General features: G+C 41.9%; 1 protein-coding gene across 2 annotated transcripts in view; it reads left to right on the top strand.

The window, feature by feature from the left end:
• Positions 1–24,630, top strand: part of LOC122563838 (A disintegrin and metalloproteinase with thrombospondin motifs 19-like) — a 526,911-nt gene that overhangs the window by 306,282 nt on the left and 195,999 nt on the right. For both annotated transcript variants that reach the window (XM_043718038.1, XM_043718033.1), the window contains exon 13: positions 22,802–22,929. In XM_043718038.1, coding sequence (XP_043573973.1) covers positions 22,802–22,929 — 128 coding nt within the window. The remainder of the gene's footprint in view (positions 1–22,801; positions 22,930–24,630) is intronic.

Raw genomic sequence — 24,630 nt, 5'->3', positions numbered from 1 at the left:
GTAGAGTGTGGTGCTGAGGTGTCCGTCCTTGATGGAGATGCATGTGTCCAAGAATGAGACAGACAGTCGAGAGTAGTCCATGGTGAGTTTGATGGTGGGATGAAACTTGTTGATGTCACTGTGTAGTTTGATCAGTGACTCCTCGCCATGGGTTCAGAGGAAGAAAATGTCATCAATGTACCTGGTGTACAATGATGGTTGGAGATCCTGCAGAGAGAAGAAATCTTGTTCGAACCTGTGCATAAAAATGTTGGCATATTGGGGTGCAAATTTGGTCCCTATGGCTGTTCCGTGTGTCTGGATGAAGAATTGGTTGTCAAAGGTGAAGACGTTATGATCGAGGATACAGCGGATGAGTTGTAGGATGGTGTTTGGAGACTGGCAGTTGTTGGTGTTGAGTACCGAGGGTGTTGCCGTGATGCCATCATTGTGGGGGTTGCTGGTGTAGAGTGCGGAAACATCCATTGTGACGAATGTTCCTGGTTCGACTGGTCCGTGGGTGCTGAGTTTCTGTAAGAAATCCGTAGTGTCACGACAGAAGCTGGGGACCCCCTGTACAATAGGTTTCAAGATGCATTCCACATAGCCAGAGAGATTCTCACATAGGATCCCATTTCCTGACACGATGGGACGTCCCGGTGTGTTGGCTTTGTGTACCTTTGGAAGGCAGTAGAAGTCGCCTACACGAGAAGTACGTGGGATGAGAGCACGTAGGGAGCTCTGAAGGACTGGAACCAAAGTTCTGATCAGTGTGTTCAATTCTCGGATATGTTCTTTGGTTGGATCAGCTGGTTGTTGCCTGTAGTGTTCCTGTTTGTTCAGTTGTCGGTACACTTCCTTGCAGTAATCTGTTCTATTCTGAATGACAACGTCTCCTCCTTTATCTGCTGGTTTAATGACAATGTTGTGATTGGTTATGAGAGCCTGGATGGCACTGCGTTGGGAACGGGTGATGTTTTGCTCTACCTTATGGGTGTGGCTGATGAATCTGGCATTTATATATTTACTGATGGTTTGAGCAAACATGTCAAGCCCAGGGCAGCGGCCCTCCGGTGGGGTCCATGTTGACACCTTCTTTGGTCGCTCCTCTACAGATCCCTGTGATGACTGTTCCAGTTCATCAGTGGGCTCAGTGGGATCACTGCCAGCACCTTGAAAGAATTCCTGGAGTCTCATTCATCTGATGAACTCCTCTGTGTCTGCTGCCAGAACCAACGGGTCCATTTTGGTGGTGGGGCAGGAGTTGAGACCCCTACTCAGGACTTCAGTCTCTTCCGGTCGAAGGGTGTGGTCCGATAAGTTGACAATAGACTTCCCCGCAATGATAATGTTGTCTACTGTGGTTCCAGGGCAGGCTTTGCTATTACCGGTGAGAATGCCAAGCTTCTCCAGTTTTTTGTTCTTGGCGTGCATGTACGTGGTGTAGTTTTGTCGCCTTGTCTGTTTGGCAATGTCACGTAATTGTACTGATGTATCCTGAGTGCAGGCTGTGGGTGTGGACTCCATCTGAATTTCAAGGTTGTGGCGCCTGCTGTAGAGTTGGTGCACGAGATGATTGAGGAGTTTACGAGAGGTGCGGTTATAAAGTCTATCTGCGTAATCTGTGTTGTAGGTCGACCTAAGTGGGTTCGTGATCCGTAATCCTTTCGGGATCTTTCCTGCTTGCCTGCATTCCTGTAGAAACTTGATGTCTGTGTTGATATGTGCGATCTTCTTGGAGATCCTCTCCACTTTAAGCCGGCAGTTAGTGGTGTCGATAGTAGTCATGATTTGGAGATGCCGGTGTTGGACTGGGGTGTACAAAGTTAAAAATCACACAACACCAGGTTATAGTCAAACAGGTTTAATTGGAAGCACACCAGCTTTCGGAGCGACACTCCTTCATCAGGTGATTGTGGAGGGCTTGGTCGTAACACAGAATTTATAGCAAAAATTTGCAGTGCGATGTAACTGAAATTATACATTGAAGAATTGATTGTCTGTTAATAAAGGTTGACACATTGCTGTTCACTGGCATTCAGATAAGAAACTTGTTCTCCAAGCATCCGAGGTTGACATTGCCACCCACTGACTGTTCTTCACTTCCTGCTCTCTCTCTCTCTCTCTCTTATTGCAGCTTGCCCTGCTCCATGTCTCCTCTGTTTATTTTCCATGACATGGTTTATTCCAAGGGAAATGTGGCTCATGCACAATGTTTAGGGAGTCTCTTGTTTTTGCAAAAGCCATGAAGTCAGCCAGAGGTCCTTCAGTACCTGCATCGCACCTCCATTTACCTTTGCAATTTGAAGCAAATATAAGAAGCACGAAACATTTATAAAGTTTAGCAACAGCTGAAAAAAATCAACCAGCAATATACTTTTAAGACATTAATGATTCCTTTAAATCATGCCAGTGGCAGAGTGACTCATTCCCAGGATGGGTCAGCAATTATTGCTCATCTCCAGTTGCCCTTGAGAAGGTGGTGATGAGATGGTAAACTTGCTAAATGCATGTTCTGGTCTCTGAGGTTAACAGAAGATGTTAATAAAAGTGTTTAGCTCCAAAAAGGCAACATTGGTGTCAAATCAGCTTTCCATGTTATACACCACCTGCTATATGTTTTTTCCAGCAGTGATTCACCGCATGCACATGAGTACAGCCACAAATATGGTGCCTGAAAATTGTGTCTTACCAACTCAGTGCTAAATTCTAACAAAAAAAATTCAATATCTTGACAGCAAGAAATAAGAACTGTGAATAGAAAGTGCACATCTTAAACAATTTCCATATTGTATATAAAGGATTATTTTTTGCTCCTTGGCATTTCTTCAAGGGAAATTGGCAGTTGACAGAATATAATAATTGTAACGATACATTTTGGATTTTTGCATAATCACTCATGGTGCGTTAAAATGACTGATATTTTATAAAATACAACTGCTACAATCAATTGAAGGAGCCATAGGAAGGCACAAATACTTGAGAGTGGCAGGCAGAAACTGCAGGGAGGCCTTTGTTTAATGAACTTGGTGAAATGAAAAGTTGTACTAGAACATTATAATACACATGGATATGGAATCAGATTCAGGAAGAACCTTGTGGAAGCAGAAACACCAGAAAACGAAAGACATGGCAAAACACGGCAGAAATAGATGTTAGCGTGGGCCAGTTAAACACAAACATTTTTCCATTCCTGATAAAGCTGAGAAGCATTAATGGTGGCAAACAGGACGAGAACCAATGTTTCTAAAAGGAGAATGCAAAAGGTCAACAGAGAGCCATATGAGCTGGGACATTGATGATGTTTCCTTTGCACCATATAACCTCGTGGTCTGAGCTTTTCCAGAATTCAGCGCACCTCAAATATTTCATAGCCATGGGACAGAGGTGTGAAATTAGTGATTGAGACCAGACGTAGCCATTTGGAATGCATCCAGCCATTAGCTAGGCAGAAAGATTGAAAAATGTGTAGTAGTATGGGTTAAATCATGAGTATCAGTGGAGCTAGAGCATACATGAAGTTGTGAACAGAGGATCACAAGCACCTATTATTGTGTGGGAAACTGAATGGTAGAACAGATGTGCTGTCTAGTGACTGGATTCCTAGAACTGCATTGTGACAGTCAATTGTTTGCTATCAGCTTTTTAGGCATGCGCAAATTTAACATGTGGAACTCATTGCTGCAGAAGGCTATGGATGCCAAGTCATTGAGTATATTTAAGACAGAGAAGCTTAGGTTCTTGAATAGTAATGGGATCAAGGGTTACGGGGAAAAGGCAGGGGAATGGAGTTGAGAAACATATCAATCTTGATCAAGTGGTAGAGCAGACACGATGGGCCAAATGGCCTAATTCTGCTGCTATACTTTATGTTATTATGATCTTGTGTTTACATATAGATTTCCACTATAAACATTTACATAGGCACTTTCCATTGTTATCATTGACATGAAAAGTTTTATGAAGACAGGAACTGCAGAACACAAGTAACATTTAGAATAATATTTAATTTGAAACAGTACATAATTTGATAGATTTGTCTTCTCAATGACACTGATTGTGATTTTGATGTAAACATGTGGCTAACTGTTGACCCTTTTATTCCAGTTGGCAATTGTAAAATTAATAAATATGTCATTCTAGTTGAGGATTATTTAACCTAATTCTGAGAATGGTAAGAATACAGTTCACATTCTCATATGGTGATCTGGAGAGAGTTGTTCAAACAGGCATCACACTACTTTCTGTAAAATTAGTAAACACAACTGAAAATTACACGGAAATCCAGCTTGGTGTGAACATAAGTTAAAATATTGAAATTTTGCCAAAATATGGCAAACTGGTTTTGCCGTGTTGAGTTTGGGGCAGTTGACGCAAGCTGTATCATAATGTCAGTAATGAAGTTTCCAAGACGCACATATTAAGAATTTCATGCCCTGTCCTTTCATTGCTTTATCACGGTTGACAAGGTATAATTCTCTGTGTTCAAAACAAAATAATTATGTTGTAATCTAAATGAAGATGGCTGCATTCCTTTGGAAAGCTCTGTGAAATTGTATTCTCCTTTACATCATTGACTCTCGAATACATTACACTGGTAGAGAATGACCTATCAGAATACAACTGTTACCTTGAACAATTCACCAACACACAGTACTTTCCTTTAGAATAATAAAAGCCCTTTTCTCTTGGCTCTCATTCAGCCAGTCAGGCTTGGAAAGTCATTAACCACAGACTGTATTTGATGTGACAGAATATAGCCAAAGTGTTAGTCTTACAATGTCTATTACAAGGATAAATGTTCTTCTGTGGAACAGGTCTTATATCATAATACTTGAATAAAATATTTGAGAAGATTAGAATGTATAACATTAGAATTTTTTCTTCCTGCTGAAGTAGTTGGACTTCAAAAGAAATGTTAGATGCCAGAATATCTTTACGCTATCCAAAAGTTAGGATGCTCATTGCTTTGATATATTTTGAAGAAAAGAAGAACATATTGACTCAGATTTTGCTGTGGGAGAAAGTGAGGACTGCAGATGCTGGAGATCAGAGCTGAAAAATGTGTTGCTGGAAAAGCGCAGCAGGTCAGGCAGCATCCAAGGAGCAGGAGAATCGACGTTTCAGGCATAAATTCCTGAAGAAGGGCTTATGCCCGAAACATCGATTCTCCTGCTCCTTGGATGCTGCCTGACCTGCTGCGCTTTTCCAGCAACACATTTTTCAGATTTTGCAGTGGGTGGCAATGTTGCTGTGTTCCCCATTATTCAGCTGCATATATAATTTTTTTGTGGGTAGGTTTGCCGTTTAATCCTATGTAGCATCCTGTACGATGTACCAATGGAGAGGGTAGGCAGGGAAAGCAACCATGAATCTCTTTAATCAATTACATTGAAGACTCCTCACTTAACCACAGAGGCCAGCATTTTACTAGCCAAGTGGGGTGTGTGAAGTTAAAAGTCTAAATATGATACTGGGTTGTAAACATTTCATGATCATTCCAGCTCTGAGTTTAAGCTGACTGGATGTGCAGATGAACAGGGCTCATGGAGTTGGCAGGTAAGTAATTTCAATATTTAAATCACTATTTAACTCAGGATTTAAAGCAGCATTCTGGCTTGAACAGCTGTGAATGGATTTTCCAAGAAATTCCAGGGTGAACAAGGTGAGAGTAGAGTAGAGAGTACATCTATTGTGAAACTGAATAACCACAGGATTGCAGACTGGTTTTCATAGCAATTCTCCTGCGAGGTTATCTCCATTTCCCTGAAAGTCTGGTCACCTACCTTGATCCACACTTACCTTGTGTCAGTCTTTAATGAGAATTGAAAGCAGCTTATGCAGCTCTACCTTGGAGCCGTGAAGAATACAAGCAGATACTCCAGCTGCTGTCTCCTCAAAATCATGCCACTGCAGTTACAGAGAGATCAACATAAGAGATCCACCTTAAAGAATGGGAGACTTCCAACATGGGATCTCATAGTCCAGGATCCACACCCTCAATGTGTGAGCATCAATATCTCATGACTTAAGCTTTCATGGCAAATTGTTACTGAAATCTTCAGGTTCCAGAACTTAGACTCCCATCGAGTATCAAATGGGTGTCCACTGCCAGGGGCCATCAAGGTGAAAACATCCTTACATATTCTATCCTGTTCCAACTTCACTTCCTCTCCCTGGAGTTCTGTGCTAACTCAATCAGGAAGAGAATGCAGAAAGTTGTGAGTATGAGAAATGAATTCTCTGAAGTAGAAGGAAGAACAACCATTATGAAGGATGACTATCCAGACACGAGTCTGGGATGGTGCAAACCTGCATGTAATTGTTAGCTGTTGAGAATGTCTGGAAAAAGAGGAATGAGTTTAAACTGCAGAGTGAGTTGGTTTGAGGATCGCGTTGAATTAAAACAGAAGACATTCGGCTTCAATCCAACTTGGATAATCACCACATCATCTGTCTACTCTCTGTCATCATTAAGATGGGTCATCAACCATAGAGAGGGTCATCAACAGTGCTATCAACCTGCTCAGTAATAACCTGCTCAGTGACACTCAGTTTGGGTTCCCCCAGACCACTCAGCTCCAGACCTTATTACAGCCTTGGTTCAAACATGGACAAAAGAGATGAAGTCCAGCCATGAAGGCTGCTTTCAACCAAGTGTGGCATCAAGGAGCCTTACCAAAACTGAAGCCAGTAGGAATCAGAGGAAAACTCTCTACTATTTATAGTCATCATGCCGATTACTCTCACTAACAGCAGTGTGTGCCATCTACAAGATTCATTGCAGGAACTCACAAACATTCCTTAGCTCCCTCCAAACCCATGATCACTGCTATGAAGAAGGACAAAGGCAGCAGATGGCTGGGAACATCACCACCTGTAACTGACACCATATCCACAAACAATCAAGCAGCTACTTTGTCCTGGATGGTGTCAAGCTTCTCGAGTGCTGTTGGAGCTGTACCCAACCAGACAAGAGGGGAGTATCCCATCACACTCCTGACTTGTGCCTTGTCAATAGTGGATAGGCTTTGGGGAATGAGGGGGTGAGGAACTCACTGCAATATTCTTAGTCACTGATCTGCTCTTGTAGCCACTGTATTTATATGATAAGTCCAGTTCAGTTTCTGGTCAATGGTAATCCCCAGGATGTTGGTAACAGGAGATTCAGTGATGGTAACACCATTGACATATGTCACTTTTCATTCAGTTTTGCTCAGTCAGAATTCTGAAACTCCTCCCTAATCATTGTGGGTCCACCTACAACAAATGTGTTGCATAGTTCTAGAAGGTAGCTCCTCACTCCGTTCTCAAGGATAATTCGAGGCAGACAGCAAATGTTGGGCCAGCCAGCAACACCCTCTTCTCTGAGTGAATTTTTAAAAATTACTTTGAAGATGCATTTCAAATTGAAAATAAAAGCACAAATCAGCCTGGCAGTATCTGCAGTGAATGGTTCGAGTCTGATTTTATTAGTTCTGAAACACACAGCCTTATCTTTTTCTGCTCTGTTTTGCGGATAACTGCAGGGTAAGTATCATCAACCCACATCCTTAGGTAAGATACTGTTATAGCACAGGTTTTTGCCACTCTTAGAACTCATGTTTAACTGTAGATCTGGGTATTCTGGAAGTTATTGTCCATTTGAACAAACAGTGAGTACTGTTACTCTTGTTACTGTTAATGATAAATCAACTGGTGTTTCTTTTGTACTTATGCATTAGAAATATTACATGCTTTTCCATTTGTGTTACAATTTAAATTGGTCCCAGTTTTAATTTTCTTAATACAGGCTTTGGGCAGGATTTAACTCTTGAAGCTGCTGGCAGTAGTGAATGCTAGGTTCTGATATGGCACATTCTGCAGAAATACCATAAACCTGCCAATTCGTCCATTCATTGCGTTGCACTTGTCATAGTCTTGATGTTAAAACAATTATGCTAACAGTGGGGTAATCGTTTATTATTACATTCATCTATATGAATCATGTCTTTTTTAAACTAGAGTACTTATAGATTCTTTTTCTTGATTTAAACACCTGGTTCTGGATTAAACTGGTATATTTTAGAAAGAAGTGAAATGATTAAAAGGTTTGAATTTTAGTAATGGATCATTATCAATAAACATTGGTAGTTTATCTTGATGGGGAGGGAAGGATAGGATCTTTGAGTCTATGACTCTATATGGGGCAAATGCTGGCAAATGGGACTAAATTAATTTAGGATATCTGGTTGGCATGGACGAGTTAGACCGAAGAGCCTGTTTGTGTGCAATAGATCTCTATAACTTTATAGAATCCATAATCTGATCTTACAAAAGCAGCAGGTAATTGGTAAACTGATTTGTTTCTTAATATTAATGCATAAATTAATGCACTGTTGCACACTCTATAGAAAACATGACTTCAATTGCAGCATTGTCTGCACCAGTAGAGGTGAAACAAAAATGAGAAACAGATGTGGAGCCAAGAAGGTGACACACAGGGTAAAGTCTGATGCCCTCCCATGTTCAGACGCATTATTTGTGAATTTCCTTTTGTTATAAAGGTGGAAACATTCAGTTCCATTCACAAAATGAAGCAATCCATGATCCAAATTCTGGACAACATCCAGGCTTGAATAAAAATGGCAAATAAATCCACACTAGCAATGGGTAATAATTATCTCCAACATGACATCCCCTTGATATGGAAAGGTATTGCTGTTCTCAAATCCCCAAATGTCAAGAACTTAGAATTCACTGTTGACCAGAAATGTATTTGGCTCAGACATAGACACGTTATAATTACTGGATTACAGTTGTCTGGGTATCCTGCGACAATTGATTCAACTGCTAATTCTCCAGATTCTCCTAAACTCTCAACATTGGTGGGCGGCACGGTGGCACAGTGGTTAGCACTGCTGCCTCACAGCGCCAGAGACCCGGGTTCATTTCCCGACTCAGGCGACTGACTGTGTGGAGTTTGCACATTCTCCCCGTGTCTGTGTGGGTTTCCTCCGGGTGCTCCGGTTTCCTCCCACAGTCCAAAGATGTGCGGGTCAGGTGAATTGGCCATGCTAAATTGCCCGTAGTGTTAGGTAAGGGGTAAATGTAGGGGTATGGGTGGGTTACGCTTCGGCGGGTCGGTGTGGACTTGTTGGGCCGAAGGGCCTGTTTCCACACTGTAAGTAATCTAATCTAATCTAATCTAATCTAATCTAATTCATCATGGTATAGCTTCATTAACATTGAAGTAATACAATGTCATCTACCTCCAAGCAGCTAATTGATATCCCATCCAAGAGTTGAAAATGTCCACCCTGTCATTGCATACAACATGTACTATAAACAGAACACACTATAAGTAGTCACCAAGGCTTATTTGTCAACAGCGTCTAAACCTCAAACCTCCATTACCTGGAAGGATAAGGATAGAATAAGCATGAAACTCTAAGCCACACACCATCTCACATATGTTGCATTGCTTAATTGTCACAGAATCAATATTCTAGAGCTCCTTACCTGATCATATAGTAAGAGTAATTGCATCACATGGAATTCAAAACATAAGGTTACACCTCCTTCTCAAGATAAACTAAGAATGAGAATGAGAATTAATTATTGATCTTGGAGGTTACAGTGGATTAGAATTTTGCTCCCAAGATGGTAGCTCAAGTTGGAAAATTCCTGGCTTGGCATATTTACCTCATAAAACAGTACCAGAATGGGTTGATTTTGACTGAGTCAGGGGTGAATTGACCATTATATGTAATCCAGATTGAGGTAGTCACAAAGACAGTCTGTTTAAAAAGCTCCTCTTGTTTCTCTGGGCCTTTTCCCAACTGATTTGTTAAATGTTAGACCTGCTAGCCCTCACGCCTTATAAAGTCATAGAGATGTACAGCCTGGAAACAGACCCATCAGTCCAACCCGTCCATGCTGATCAGATATCCCAACACAATCTAGTCCCACTTGCCAGCACCCGGCCCATATCCCTCCAAACCCTTCCTATTCATATACCCATCCAAATGCCTCTTAAATGTTGCATTTGTACCAGCCTCCACCACTTCCTCTGGCAGCACATTCCGTACATGTAATACCCTCTGTGTGAAAAGGTTGCCCCTTAGGTCTCTTTTATATCTTTCCCCTCTCACCCGAAACCTATGCCCTCTAGTTCTGGACTCCCCGACCCCAGGGAAAATACTTTGCCCATTTACCCTATCCCCTCATAATTTTGTAAACCTCTATAAGGTTATACCTCAGCCTCCAATGCTCCAGGGAAAACAGCCCCAGCCTGATCAGCCTCTCCCCATTGTGCAAATCCTCCAACCTTGGCCAGATCCTTGTAACTCTTTTCTGAACCCTTTCAAGTTTCACAACATCTTTCCGAAACGAAGGAGACCAGAATCCTGTTGCAATCTGAGGTAACCTTCTTCGCTGTCCACTACATCTCCAATTTTGGTGTCATCTGCAAACTTAATAACTATACTTCTTATGCTCACATCCAAATCATTTATGTAAATGACAAGAAGTAGAGGACCCAGCACCGATCCTTGTGGCACTCCACTGGTCACAGGCCTCCAGTCTGAAAAACAACCCTCCACCACCACCCTCTGTCTTCTATCTTTGAGCTAGTTCTGTATCCAAATGGCTAGTTCTCCCTTTATTCCATGAGATCTAACCTTGCTAATCAGTATCCCATGGGGAACCTTGTCGAACGCTTTACTGAAGTCCATATAGATCACATCTACTGCTCTGCCCTCATCAATCCTCTTTGTTACTTCTTCAAAAAACTCAATCAAGTTTGTGAGTCATTCTTCTGCAATGACCCTACATATTCTCTATATTGATTTAATGTTTAACCATATTCTCTCCAACCACCATCCTTTGCCCTTTACCTTCCATGTAAATTCATACAATATTTCACATGAGCAGACTTTAGAAGACACATTATGGTGAAGTTAAGTAAAAGTCTGCATGTCTGTTACAATTTTCTTTGTAATGAAAGTCACACAAAGTTATGAAAACCAGTTCAAACTGGAAATCTGGTAGATACAGATTTGGGGTAATTGTGATAGGTCGACGCGGAGGGTGGAGCGGATTGGTGGGAAGGAAGATGGATGACTTGGACAGGTCAAGAGGGTGGTGCCGAGTTGGCGGTTTGGATCTGGGATGAGGTGGGGAGATTAGGAAACTAATGAAGTCAATGTTGATGCCGAGACAGAAAATGAGGCATTCTTCTTCCTGGTGTCGGGTTGCCTATATTTGGCGGTGGAGGAGACCCAGGACTTGAATGTCCTTGGCAGAATGGGAGGGGTAGTTGAAGTAGTCAGCCACAAGGCGGTGGAGTTGTTTGGTGCGTGTCCCAGACATGTTCCCTGAAATGTTGCGCAAGGTGGAACCTGTCTCCCCAATGTAGAAGAGACCACATTGGGAACAATGAACACAGCAAATGAGATGGATGGAAGTGCAGGAAAATCTCTGCTGAATGTGGAAGCATCCTTTGGGGCCTTGCTCCTTGAAAGTGGAGTCGCAGGTAGATAGGATAGTGAAGAAGGCATTTGGTATGCTTTCATTTATTGGTCAGTTATTGAGTACAGGAGTTGGGAGGTCATGTTGCGGCTGTACAGGACATTGGTTAGGCCACTGTTGGAATATTGTGTGCAGTTCTGGTCTCCTTCCTATTGGAAAGATGGTGTGAAACTTGAAAGGGTTCAGAAAAGATTTACAAGGATCTTGCCAGGGTTGGAGGATTTGAGCTATAGGGAGAGGCTGAACAGGCTAGGGCTGTTTTCCCTGGAGCGTCGGAGGCTGAGGGGTGGCCTTATAGATGTTTACAAAATTATGAGGGGCATGGATAGGATAAATGGGCAAAGTATTTTCCCTGGGGTTGGGGAGTCCAGAACTAGAGGGCATAGGTTTAGGGTGAGAGGGGAATGATATAAAAGAGACCTAAGGGGCAACGTTTTCAATCAGAGGGTGGTGCGTGTATGGAATGAGCTGCCAGAGGATGTGGTGGAGGCTGGTACAATTGCAACATTTAAAATGCATTTGGATGGGTATATGAATAGGAAGGGTTTGGAGGGATATGGGCCGGGTGCTGGCAAGTGGGACTAGATTGTGTTGGGATATCTGGTCGGCATGAACAGGTTGGACCGAAGGGTCTTTCCATGCTGTACATCTCTATGACTCTATGCCTTGTGGTGGCGAGGGAAGCTGCCAGGAGTGTTGGGTGAGCTGGTGGTGGGGGTGGGTGTGCATGGACATAACAAAGGTTTCACGGAGGGAATGGTCTCTGTGGAATGCTGATAGGTGTGGGGAGGGAAATATATCTCTGTTGGTGGGGTCTGACTGTAGGTGGTGGAAATAGTGAAGGATAATGCATTGTATCTGAAGGTTGGTGGGGTGTTAAGTGTGGACCAGACAGATTCTAACCTTATTGTGGTTCATGGGTGGAGATGTGGGAAGTGAAGGAGATGCGCTGGAGGGTATTGTTGACCACGTGGGAGGGGAAATTGCAGTCCTTGAAGCAGCAGACCATCTGGGATGTTCTGGAGTGGAATTGCGCCTCCTAGGAGCAGATGCGGAGGCGGAGGAATTGGGAGTAAGTGATAGCGTTTTTACAGAAGGCATTGTTGACCATGTGGGGGCATTGTTGACCATGACTTCCCACATGCACCCTTCACTCCCAGCACCTTCCCTTGCCAGCGCAAAAATTGTAAAACATGTGCCCACACCTCCCCCCGCACATCCATCCAAGGCCCTAAACGATCCTTCCACATCCAGCAGAGATTTTCCTGCACATCCAAACACCTCATCTACTGTATCCGTTGCTCCCAATGTGGTCTCTTCTACGCTGGAGACACAGGACCCCAACTTGCAGAACTCGGGAACATGTGGGACACGTACACCCAACAGCCTCACCTCCCTGTGGCCAACCACTTCAACTCCCCCTCCCACTCCTCCAATGACATGCACGTTCTGGGCCTTCTCCACCGCCAAATCCAAGTGACCCGATGCTTGGAGGAGGTATGCCTCATCTTCCACCTTGGGACCCTCCAACCACATGGCATCAACATCAGCAGTTTCCTCATCTCCACTCCCCCCACCTTATCACTGATCTAACCCTCCATTTCTGCACCATTCTCTTGAACTGTCCTACCTGCCCATCCTCCTTCCCACCAATCTGTTCCACCTTCTGACCAATCACCATCACCCCACTACCTGCAATTACCTATCGCCTTCCCCCCAGCACCATCCTCCTATTTATCTCTCAGCCCCCTTCCCTCCCCCTGTATACTTGATGTAGGTCTTAGGCCCGAAATATTGACTCTCCTTCACCTCGAATGCTGCCTGACCTGCTGTGCTTTTCCAGCGCTACACTTTTTGACTCTAATTGTAGATTGTGGTAGTCAATTGACCATTAATAGCGATAAAATGGTAGTCCTTGTGATAATATGAACAGATAGCTCTTATAACTGCTGCAATAGATTGTTTTTCAACTCGAACCATTACATGCAGGCTTTTTTAAAAGTTTCAATTAGATAAGAAAATAAGAACATATATTCTATAAATATATAAAACAAAAATGAGTGGCTAAAGTAGAGCTTGGTCCTTTAGAGGATTTGAGGGTGCATTTAGTTACAGGATATGATGAAATGGCCAAGGAATTGAACAGGTAATTTGTGTCAGTCTTCACAGTGGAGGACACTAATAACATGCCAATGATTGACAAAGGGATGAAGGCATGTGAGGACCTGGAAACAATCATTATCACGGAAGACGTAATGTTGAGCAAGCTAATGGAGCTAAGGATAGACAAATCTCCGAGCCCTGATGGAATGCATCCCAGGGTACTAAAAGAGATTGCACGAGAAATAGCAAGTGCGGTAATGAAGGTATATGGCGTACTGGCTTTTATTGGTAGAGGAATTGAGTTCCGGAGTCCTGAGGTCATGTTGCAGTTGTATAAGACTCTGGTGCGGCCGCATCTGGAGTATTGTGTGCAGTTTTGGTCGCCATACTATAGGAAGGATGTGGAGGCACTGGAACAGGTGCAGAGGAGGTTTACCAGGATGTTGCCTGGTATGGTAGGAAGATCGTATGAGGAATGTTAGGGGTAGATTCTTTACTCAGCGTGTCGTGAGTTCATGGAATGCCCTGCCAGTAGCAGTGGTGGACTCTCCCTCTTTATGGGCATTTAAGCGGGCATTGGATAGGCATATGGAGGATAGTGGGCTAGTGTAGGTTAGGTGGGCTTGGATCGGCGCAACATCGAGGGCCGAAGGGCCTGTACTGCGCTGTATTCTTCTATGTTCTGTGTTCTATGCACTGGTGGTAATTTCCCAAATTTTGCTGGACTCTGGGGCAGTCTCAGCAGATTGGAAAACAGCAAATGTGATGCCACTATTTAAAAAGGGAGATAGACAAAAAGTGGGAATTATAGACCAGTTAGCTTCAGTTCTGTAGTGGGGAAGATGCTCAAGTGTATCATCAAGGAAGAAATGGAGCATCGGAAGCTAAGGGACCTCATAGAGGTTTAAAAAAAATCATGAAGGGTATGGATAGAATAAATAGACAAAGTCTTTTCCCTGGGCTGGGGGAGTCCAGAACTAGAGGGCATAGGTTTAGGGTGAGAGTGGAAAGATATAAAAGGGACCTAAGGGGCAACTTTTTCATGCAGAGGGTGGTGCGTATATGGAATGAGCTGCCAAAGGAAGTGGTGGAGGCTGGTACAATGACAACTTTTAAAAGGCATTTGGATGGGTATATGAATATGAAGGGTTTGGCGGGATAGGGGCCAACTGCTGGCAAATGGGACTAGATTGGATTGGGATACCTGGTTGGCATGGACGAGTTAGACCGACAGGTCTGTTTCCGTGCTGTACATCTCTATGACTCTAAATAGCGAGGCAAGTTGATAGAAAATGTCTCCTTGGGCAGACGCAGCATGGATTCATAAAGGGCAGGTCATGCTTAACAAATCTTTTGCAATTCTGAGAAGGTATTACGAACACGGTGAACAATGGGGACGCAGTGGATGTAGTGTACCTAGATTTCTAAAAAGCCTTCAACAAGGTGCCGCACATGAGGCTGCAGCTTAAGATAAGGATGCATGGCGTTACGGGTAAAGGATTAGCAAGGATAGAGATTGGTCGACTAACAGGAAGTTAAGAGTGAGGATAAATGAGTACAATTCTGTCTGGCAATCAGTGACAAGTGGTGTGCCTTAGGGATCGGTGTATGAATTGCAATTATTCATAATTTATATAGATGATTTGGAGTTGGGGACCACATGTAGTGAAAGCCAGGGAGGACATTGCCAAGCCTTTGGCTTTGACATTTATGTCGTCATTATCTACAGGAATAGTGCCAGAAGACTGAAGGATAGCAAATGTTCCCTCGTCCAAGAAGGGGAGCAGAGGCAACCCTGGAAATTATAGACCTGTGAGCCCAACTTCGGTTGTGGGTAAAGTGTTGGAAAAGGTTATAAGAGATAGAATTTATAATCAACTAGAGAGGAATACATTGATTATGGATAGATTATGGAAGGGTAGATGGTGCCTCAGAAACCTTATTGAGTTCTTTGAGAAAGTGACTAAACAGGTGGATGAGGGTAAAGCAGTTGATGTGGTGTGTATGGATTTCTGTAAGGTGTTTAATAAGGTTTCCCACGGTAGGCTATTGCAGAAAATATGGAGGCATGGGATTGAGGGTGATTTAGCGGTTTGGATCAGAAATTGGCTGGCTGTAAGAAGACAGAGGGTGGTGGTTGATGGGAAATATTCATCCTGGAGTTCAGTTACTAGTGGGGTACCGCAATGATCTGTTTTGGGTCCACTATTTGTCATTTTTATAAGACACTAAGGTGAAGTTGTGGATAGTGACAAAGAATATTGTAGGTTCCTGAGAGGCATAGATAAGCTGTAGAGCTAGGCTGAGAGGTGGCAAATGGAGTTTAATGCAGACAACTGAGAGTTACTTCACTTTGGTCGGAGTAACAGGAATACAGAGTGCTGGGCTAATGGTAAGATCCTTGGTAGTGTAGATGAGCAGAGAGGTCTTGGTGTCCAGGTACATAAATCCTTGAAAGTTGCCACCCGGTTGATAGGGTCGTTAAGAAGGTGTACAGTATTTTAGCTTTTTTTTGGTAGAGGGATTCAGTTTCAGAACCATGAGATCATGCTGCAGCTGTACAAAACTCTGGTGCGGCCACAGTTGGAGTGTCTGGTCACCACATTACCGGAAGGATGTGGAAGCTTTGGAAAGGGTGCAGAGGAGATTTACTAGGATGTTGCCTGGTATGGAGGGAAGGTCTTTCGAGGAAAGGCTGAGAGACTTGAGGCTGTTTTCGTTGGAGACAAAAAGGTTGAGAGGTGACTTAATAGAGACACATAAGATAATCAGAGGATTAGATAGGTTGGACAGGGAGAGCCTTTTTCCAAGTATGATGATGGCTAGCACGAGGGGACATAGCTTTTAATTGAGGGGTGATAGATATAGGACAGATATCAGAGGTAGTTACTCGGAGTAGTAGGAGCGTGAAATGCATTGCCTGCAACAATAATAGACTCGCCAACTTTAAGGGCATTTAAATGGTCATGGATGGGCATATGGAAGAGAATGGAATAGTGTAGATTAGATGGGCTTCAGAATTAGTTCCACAGGATGGCGCAACATTGAGGTTGAAGGGCCTGTACTGTTCTGGAATGTTCTATGCTCTATTCTAGTGTGTCAAAGATGAGTGACAGAGCAAAGTGTGCAGAGGACTGGGAAACTTTGCAGAGGAACAGATACTTCAAATCAGTGGGCAAAGGTCTGGTAGATGAATGTGAAGTCATCCATTTTGGTAGGAGTATCAGTAAAAAGGATTATTACTTGAATGATAAAAAAAATTGCAGCATGCTGCTGCGCAGAGGGACCTGGGTGTCCTTGTGCATGAATCACAGAAAGATGGTCTGTTGGTACAACAAGTAATTAGGAAGGCAAATGGAATTTTGCCCTTTTTTGCTAAAGGGATTGAGTTTAAAAGCAGGGAGGTTCTATTGCAGCTGTACAGGGCGCTGGTGAGGCCACACCTGGTGTACTGTGTGCAGTTTTGGTCTCCTTTCTTGGGAAAGGATGTACTGGCACTAGAGGGGTGCAGAGGAGGTTCACTAGGTTGATTCCGGAGTTGAGGGGGTTGTTTATGAGGAGAGGGTAAAAACAATGACTGCAAATGCTGGAAACCAGATTCTCGATTAGAGTGATGCTGGAAAAGCACAACAGTTCAGGCAGCATCCGAGGAGCAGGAAAATCAACGTTTCGGGCAAAAGCCCTTCATCAGGAATAAAGGCAAAGTGCCTGCAGGATGGAGGGATAAATGAGAGGAGGGTGGGAGTGGGGAGAAAGTAGCATAGAGTACAATAGGTGAATGGGGGTGGGGATGCCTTATGAGGAGAGATTGTCTACACTGGGATTATAGTCATTGGAGGATGTTTCCACTGGCAGGTGAAACTGGGACAAAAGGGCATAGCCTCAAAATTAGAGGGAGCAGAATTAGGACTGAATTGAGAAGGAATTTCTTCACCCAGAGAGTTTTAAATCTGTGGAATTCCCTGCCCAGTGAAGTAGTTGATGCAACTTCCATAAATGTTTTTAAAGCTAAGATATTTTTTGAACAATAAAGGAATTAAGGGATACGGCGAGAGCGCGGTAAGTGGATCTGAGTCCACAGAAAGATCAGCCATGATCTTATTGAATGATGGAGCAGGTTTGAAGGGCTGGATAGCCTATTTCTGCTCCTAGTTCTTATGTATAAACATTATGCTCATAATTGGTTATATGGGTCAGTAAAAAGCTACTGCTCATGACTTACCTTTTCGAGGCTTAAACCCCCCTGGGGATAATGACTGAATATATTTTAATGTTGGGAAAAAAAATGATTGGATCCTTGTTAAATCAAGTTGCTGTGCCTGAAGCTTTAAGCCACAGTTATCAAAAGTTGAATTGATTTGTCCAGCTGCTGAAAGAATCCAAATGTTGCACGTTTCCATTGGTTATAGTACCATGCCTATCATCTATTTATAAACAAACTAATGTATTCTTCTGGAAAGCCAATTTATTCTTACATTTCTTCCAAGTGGAGAAAAGTCACAGCTGTTGTCTTGAGGGCATTATGTGTAACAAGCTGTTCCTACACACAACTGCAGTCACTTTGAGCTTATCCAACTCTGTCCCTCAAGCTTATCTGTACCTAGTGTCGAGAATTTATTCTCCTTAGTTACTGCCAAACACTTGAATCAGCACAGGAATCTTTCATTCTTAATCAAGCTTGTGACTTTTTCAAATAAAATATTATGAACTCTAAGGCTGACTTTTTGGGAACATTGGCATGACTTAAAAACCACAACGTATGGTCCTGCTTTAAAACTGCAGCCAAGAACAAATAAAACCACATACTTAAAGTGACAGAGTTCATTCCATAGAAACATCTGGTTTGCCCAAAACAGCAATTTGGGTCCCTTCAATGCGCCAGTGGATGCCTTGGAATAAGAGACATTCAGAGAGCAAAATGTTATACTTGCTGGAAAGTGTATGAACAACCCCAACTTGGTCATTCGTACAATCCTTGGCTGCATTTTATGCAGATCAGGCAACTCATTGGCTGCTATCCTTTTGAAAAAACAGATACCAATCCTGCTGCTGGCCAAATCACAGGATTAGCAATCAGACTGGTGAAGGTAAGGATGCCGTGCAATGATTCCATTCTCCAGTCTCCCAATCAGGGAAGCAGAATCCGGAATCCCTAGCAATCAATGGGGCTACACACGGAGGTGACTAGGATTCACCAGTAAGTTCAAAGAAAATGGAGAACCCACTCATTCCTGACAAGATTCCAACAGCAGTGCAAAGAGATCCTCAGTTGGCCACTTGAATAACGTGTTGGTCCCTGAGGGTGTGAGGGCAATAGTCGACCTCTTCCACGATAATGTGAAGGCTTAATCAGCCTTACTGCTCAGCATAACCCTTAATTCCTTTACTGTGCAAAAATCTATCTGTCTGTCTTTGCATGTTGAATGTTTTTAAGGCAAAGTTAAATAGATTTTTGAATAGTAAAGGAATTAAAGGTTATGGTGAATGGGCAAGTAAGTGGAGCTGAAAAGATCAGCCATGATCTTATTGAATGTTACTACATAATTTTGACATTCAGAAGCCTTTGAAACCATTAGAGAATGCACCTAAAACCTGGCAGCATAACACCATCCGTGTTGGAACTTCAAAGGTCAGTGTTAGCAAGAGAGGGTCGTGAAACCGTCATTACAAGTCACTTCAGCTGTTGGTATCTATCCTGTCATTCTGTCCTCGATCAAGCACATTTATTGTCAGATATCATGTGAATTACTGGATATGTGACTCATGTAATTGTTCCTAATACTTTCTGGCATGCTATATCTTGGACGTCAGTTTCCATTAAACTCAGCATCAACATTGTGCTGAGTTGAATTTTGCTGCATTGGGGTTCAAGATCTAGCCTCTCACTTCTAGGTAGGTCTTTCAGATGAAGATGAAGACCTGGAACGGTATTAAAGGGAGATTTTAATGAATGATTTTCCAATTTCAGGAAATTGCAGCATGCCACTGATAAAATTCTGACCATTCACTTTAACATCTGTGATTTCCTGCTTTGGACAGCCAGGCAGAAAAGCTGCCAGCCAGCCATGCTAACTTGCAAATTTGGCCATGCGTCAAAAAATTAGGCTTTCATTTAAAATAAGACATCTAAGACACATCTTTAGTACACCCTGTACCTTGACCCCAATTAATATACAATTTTAGCTCAGAATGACATTTGACTTTCTTCCCTTAATGTAGTCTCCCCACCAGTAGTAAGTAACAGTTTAGATTAGCATCTTTAACATGCTAACATACTACCGAACTTGAGCTCTCCTTTTCCACTTCTTTGTTTCAGTGTTTTCTGTATTTTAATTATTGTAAATAAATATGTTTATTTTATATTTAGCTGAGTTGCGTAAAAATATTTGTTTGTTTCATCAGATTGTATTATAAAATAATCACTTTTTTATCATGCTACTTGTTTTCAATGTTTTACTGATTTATTTTATTTTTGGAATTTATAGTCAATTAACAGTAAATCTACTGGTTCCCCCTTTCCGTTGTATTGTATTACACCCTCCTACTGAGACAGTTAGTCCAGCTAGGACTAACTCTTGCTTTAATAATATGACATTTCTGCATTTTTGAGAAGCAAATACCATTCTCTAATCAGCATTACTGTTGAGTAACTTATAGGGATCAAGACTCTCATTCAAGGATTGTTCTGATGCCTAAACATGTCTATTCATGCTGCATACTAAACGATTAGTATTTGACAAAGCAGAAGTCCAAATTAGCTCAATAATGAGTGGTTTCCTCAATAAAACTTCTCAAGTATCTTTTGAGACTAAGAAACCTCCAAACATTCTTCAAAATTGTTTCATGAAAGTTTAGTGATGCAAAAATAACATTGCAGGTGATGGTTAATTTTAGAAGTCCATCCAGATTATGCTTTGGTGCAATGCACATATAAATAAATTAGTCCAAAATATTAATTTTACTACATTTTTAGTATTCAGATTGTTGGTGTTATGACCACAAAACAGAAAAGTACCTATCTGATATTGATTTTCTGAAGTTCGCACAGATCCAAATACAAGAATATTTAATTTCAGTGTCAATATACTTTAGTGCAACAGAAAATTTAATTTAATTTAAGAAAATCCAAGAAAAACATGCCAGCATACTTTGTATTTGATGGGCTCCGTCTGATTATGGTTTTAGTTGCATTGTAAGAAATTGGAGATCTTAAAGAAAAATGGAACAATATTATTTCAATTTCTGAAAGTGAACTGTAGGAAAAGAAAATGCTTGAAAAACTCAGCAGGTCTGTGGAGAGAGAGAGAGAGCTGGAATTAATGACTTCTTCAGAACTCAAGTTGTATTCATTTTGCGTTGTTTGATTTTGAAATGTTGAATTCTGACGTAGAAGTTGGAGATCTGAAGAAGTGTCACTGGACCAAAGTTAACTCTGCTTTCTCTCCATTGATGCTGTCAGGCATGCTGGCCTTTTCCACCGATTTCTGGTTTTGTTACTGATTTACATTTCCTACTTTTTGCACTCATTAGCTGCATCAAATCATTCAAATCAGCTTTTAAGCTTTTGCTGAAATATCAAACCCAACAGCTTACTCTAATCGTGTCAACTTCACCCCATCGCTAATTGTGAAATCTTTAAAAGTACAAAATTTTCTCTGTCAGTATAAATACATTCATAAAATTCATTATACTTATTGCCTTTGGAGACATTTTTGAGTAGTGTGGTTAGATGCTGTACAAATGTGCAAATAGGATTTGATTTGATTTACTTATTGTCACATGTACCTAGGTACAGTGAAAAGTTTTGTTTTGCCTGCAGTGCAGGTAGATCAATACCATACAAAGTGCATTAGGGTAATAGAACAGAACAAAGGACATAATGTTACGGCTGCAGAGAAGATGCACAGAGAGTAAGATCAACTTTAAATTTAAAATGTGAGTCCATTCAGAAGTCTAACAACAGCGAGAAAGAATCTGTTATTGAATCTATTTGGTACATGTATACAAACTTGAATATTTAATCTAAGAAGTATTTAGCCTGTAGCAGGATGAATTTCAATTTCCCACATCAGTCATCTCTGATTTCAATGTGGAATTACAATTCTCCTCCATGCCAGAGATTCAAGTGCTCACCACGTACAGGGAGATTGGCAAACCTGGATCACATTAACTCTGTTTCATTTGTGATCAAAAGACTGTTCTTGACAGGTGTCCCTGCTGTCCACTGGATATTATTGGTCTCCTGCCACATCAGAAAATGCACAATTTTAAACTTTCCTGTCATTAAGAAAAGCTTGAATCCACACCAGAGTATCTGTCTCTGGTAAAGAAATCCTGTCCTCAAAATGTCCAATATATTTCTTTATCATCCTTGGAATAAATAAATTACATTAAAATTGAGGTGGAGCAAAAAACCAATAAATGAGTCCAGGAGCACACATTATTGCAAGTAAAATGTACGAATGCCAACAATGAATCAGGAACATAATTTCAGCCTATAGTGCTAAACTGGGGCAAGTCCCAAAGACTATAGCGCTGCTTTCTCCTTCGAGTGAGACGACTGGTAATAGTTTAACCTGAGGGTCACCACACCTCATGCAAAGGGAGAGGCTGAGAGCAATTGATCTTAGGATTTCACTCTGTCTGAGACAATTCAGAATTTTGAAAGGGCCAATGGGGGAGGAAACAGGAATTGCGACAAAACCAATAAAGCCCTTTTAAACTCACCAAGGAGACAATAAAGGCGCCTAGGAACTCAGTATTTTTAACAGTTTATTATATCTATCTTCAAATGCAAGCAGTCTTGTGGCACTTGCATTTGAAGATAGATTTGCAAGACTGAAATAGGTCAGCTGTGAAATCTGGAATTAATAATAAATGGTGCAATCCTTTCATTTGCAACTGTTATGGAAATACCAACCCTACAGAAATAAGTTACAAACTCTTGCTACCTTGACTTGAAAAAGAATGTCATTTTAGAAATTCAATTTTCAATTTCCAATGATGTTCACTTCTTCAAAATGGATTTTTTTTAGAGATTATTTGTATCGGTAAAGGTATATTGTAAATCCTGGGAGTTCAATTGAAACCAACACACAGAACTGTCAAGTTGAATGATCAGAAAATAGTTCTATACATAAGGTTTGATTGTAAGATAGAAACTAGACTAATGTATGATGTGTTTCATGTTGTTTGATTTCCTGTTCAGAAAAGCCTTGTACACTGTTTTGTTCTCCTCTGGGGAAAGATCAACCAATGCTGATCTCAGAGAAAGTGCTTGATGGAACACCATGTGGTCCACATGAGGCAGACATCTGTGCGAATGGTACATGTCAGGTATGTGCAACTGTTTGAACAAAGATAACTTATATTAATGGTACAAATAGATAATTGTCCCTGTTCGGAACTTTGGTATGATCTTTTAACAAAAAAATGTCATTGCTACTCTTCCTTTTTTGTTGTTGTGTTCACAAGTTAGAAAAATATAAACAGCAGCCCTAGTTCCAGAGGCAAATCACATTTCTTCCTGAGTCAGAAAAAGCAACAAAAATTCAACCTAAAAGGTGATTTTTATGGTGGGAGAGTACCCAGTTAAATATGAGCTCATGGATATATTTAGTCCTTCCAGTTGCTAAGTCGTTGAAATTTCAAAATTAGAAATGAAATCAAGTGAGGGAAAAAACAAGGTTCAATTCACGGATCATCCATTCTGCCTTAGAAAGTGTCCAGATAATGACATAGCTCCAATTTTACTTTTCTCCTTTTATCTTCGGTTTTATGCCTTTAAATGGACTGTTACAAACTGTCTAAAATCCATTTTGTAATGAATGACATTAAACTTATGAATTAGGTTTGCAAACTTCAAAAGGTTAGTGTAAGATTTCCTGTTGCTAATGGTACTATAACCATAATCCTATATTGAATGGCAAAAACCCAAAAAGCCCTGTCAACCATGCAAAGTCCTCCTTACTAACACCTGGGGGCTAGTGCCGAACTTGGGAGAGCTGTCTCACAGACTAGTCAAGCAATAGCCTGACATAGTAATTCTTGCAGAATCATACTTTACAGATAACACCCAGACACCGCCATTACCATCCCTGGATATGTCCTGGCCCACCAGCAGGACTGACCCAGCAGTGGTGGTGGCATAGTGGAATACAGTCAGGAGGGAGTTGCCTGACATCAACTGCAGACCCCATGATGTCTCATGGCTTCAGGTTAAACATGGGCAAGGAAACCTCTTACTGGTTACCACGTACCGTTCCCCCTTTGGCCGATGAATCAGTACTCCTCCATGTTGAATAACACTTGGAGGAAGCACTGAGGGTGGCAAGGGTGCAAAATGTACTCTGGGTGAGGGATTTCACTGTCCACCACCAGGAGTGGCTTGGTAGCAGCACTGCTGACCGAGCTGGTTGGGTCCTAAAGGATATAATGGCTAGACTGGGTCTGCAGCAGGTGATGAAGGAACCAACAAGAGGAAAAAGCATACTTGACCTCATCCTTACTAATCTGCCGGCTGCAGATGTATCTGTCCATGACAGTGTTGGTAAAAGTGACCATCGCACTGTCCTTGTGGAGGTGAAGTCCAGCCTTCACATTGAGAATAACCCCCATTGTGTTGTGTGGCACTATCACTGTGCTAAATGGGACAGACTTCAAACTGATCTCGCAATTCTAGGCTGGGCATCCATGAGGTGCTGTGGGTCATCAACAGCACCAGAACTCCCCATGGTAGACTACTGCAAAAAATACGGAGGTATGGCATTGAGGGTGAGTTGGAGGTTTGGATTAGGAGTTGGCTGGCTGGAAGAAGACAGAGGGTAGTAGTTGATGGCAAAGGTTCATCTTGGAGTGCCGTCACTCGCGGTGTTCCGCAAGGATCTGTTTTGGGACCATTGCTGTTGTCATTTTTATAAATGACCTGCAGGAGGGGTTAGAAGGTTGGGTGAGCAAGTTTGCGAATGATACGAAAGTCGGAGGAGTTGTAGACAGTGAGGAAGGATATAGCAGGTTACAACGGGATATAGATAAGCT

The sequence above is a fragment of the Chiloscyllium plagiosum genome, chromosome 2 (assembly GCF_004010195.1).
Source record: "Chiloscyllium plagiosum isolate BGI_BamShark_2017 chromosome 2, ASM401019v2, whole genome shotgun sequence".
Taxonomy (NCBI): Eukaryota; Metazoa; Chordata; class Chondrichthyes; order Orectolobiformes; family Hemiscylliidae; genus Chiloscyllium; species Chiloscyllium plagiosum.
The sequence above is the reverse complement of the archived record's forward strand: the minus strand, read 5'-3'. Positions and strand labels throughout refer to the sequence as shown.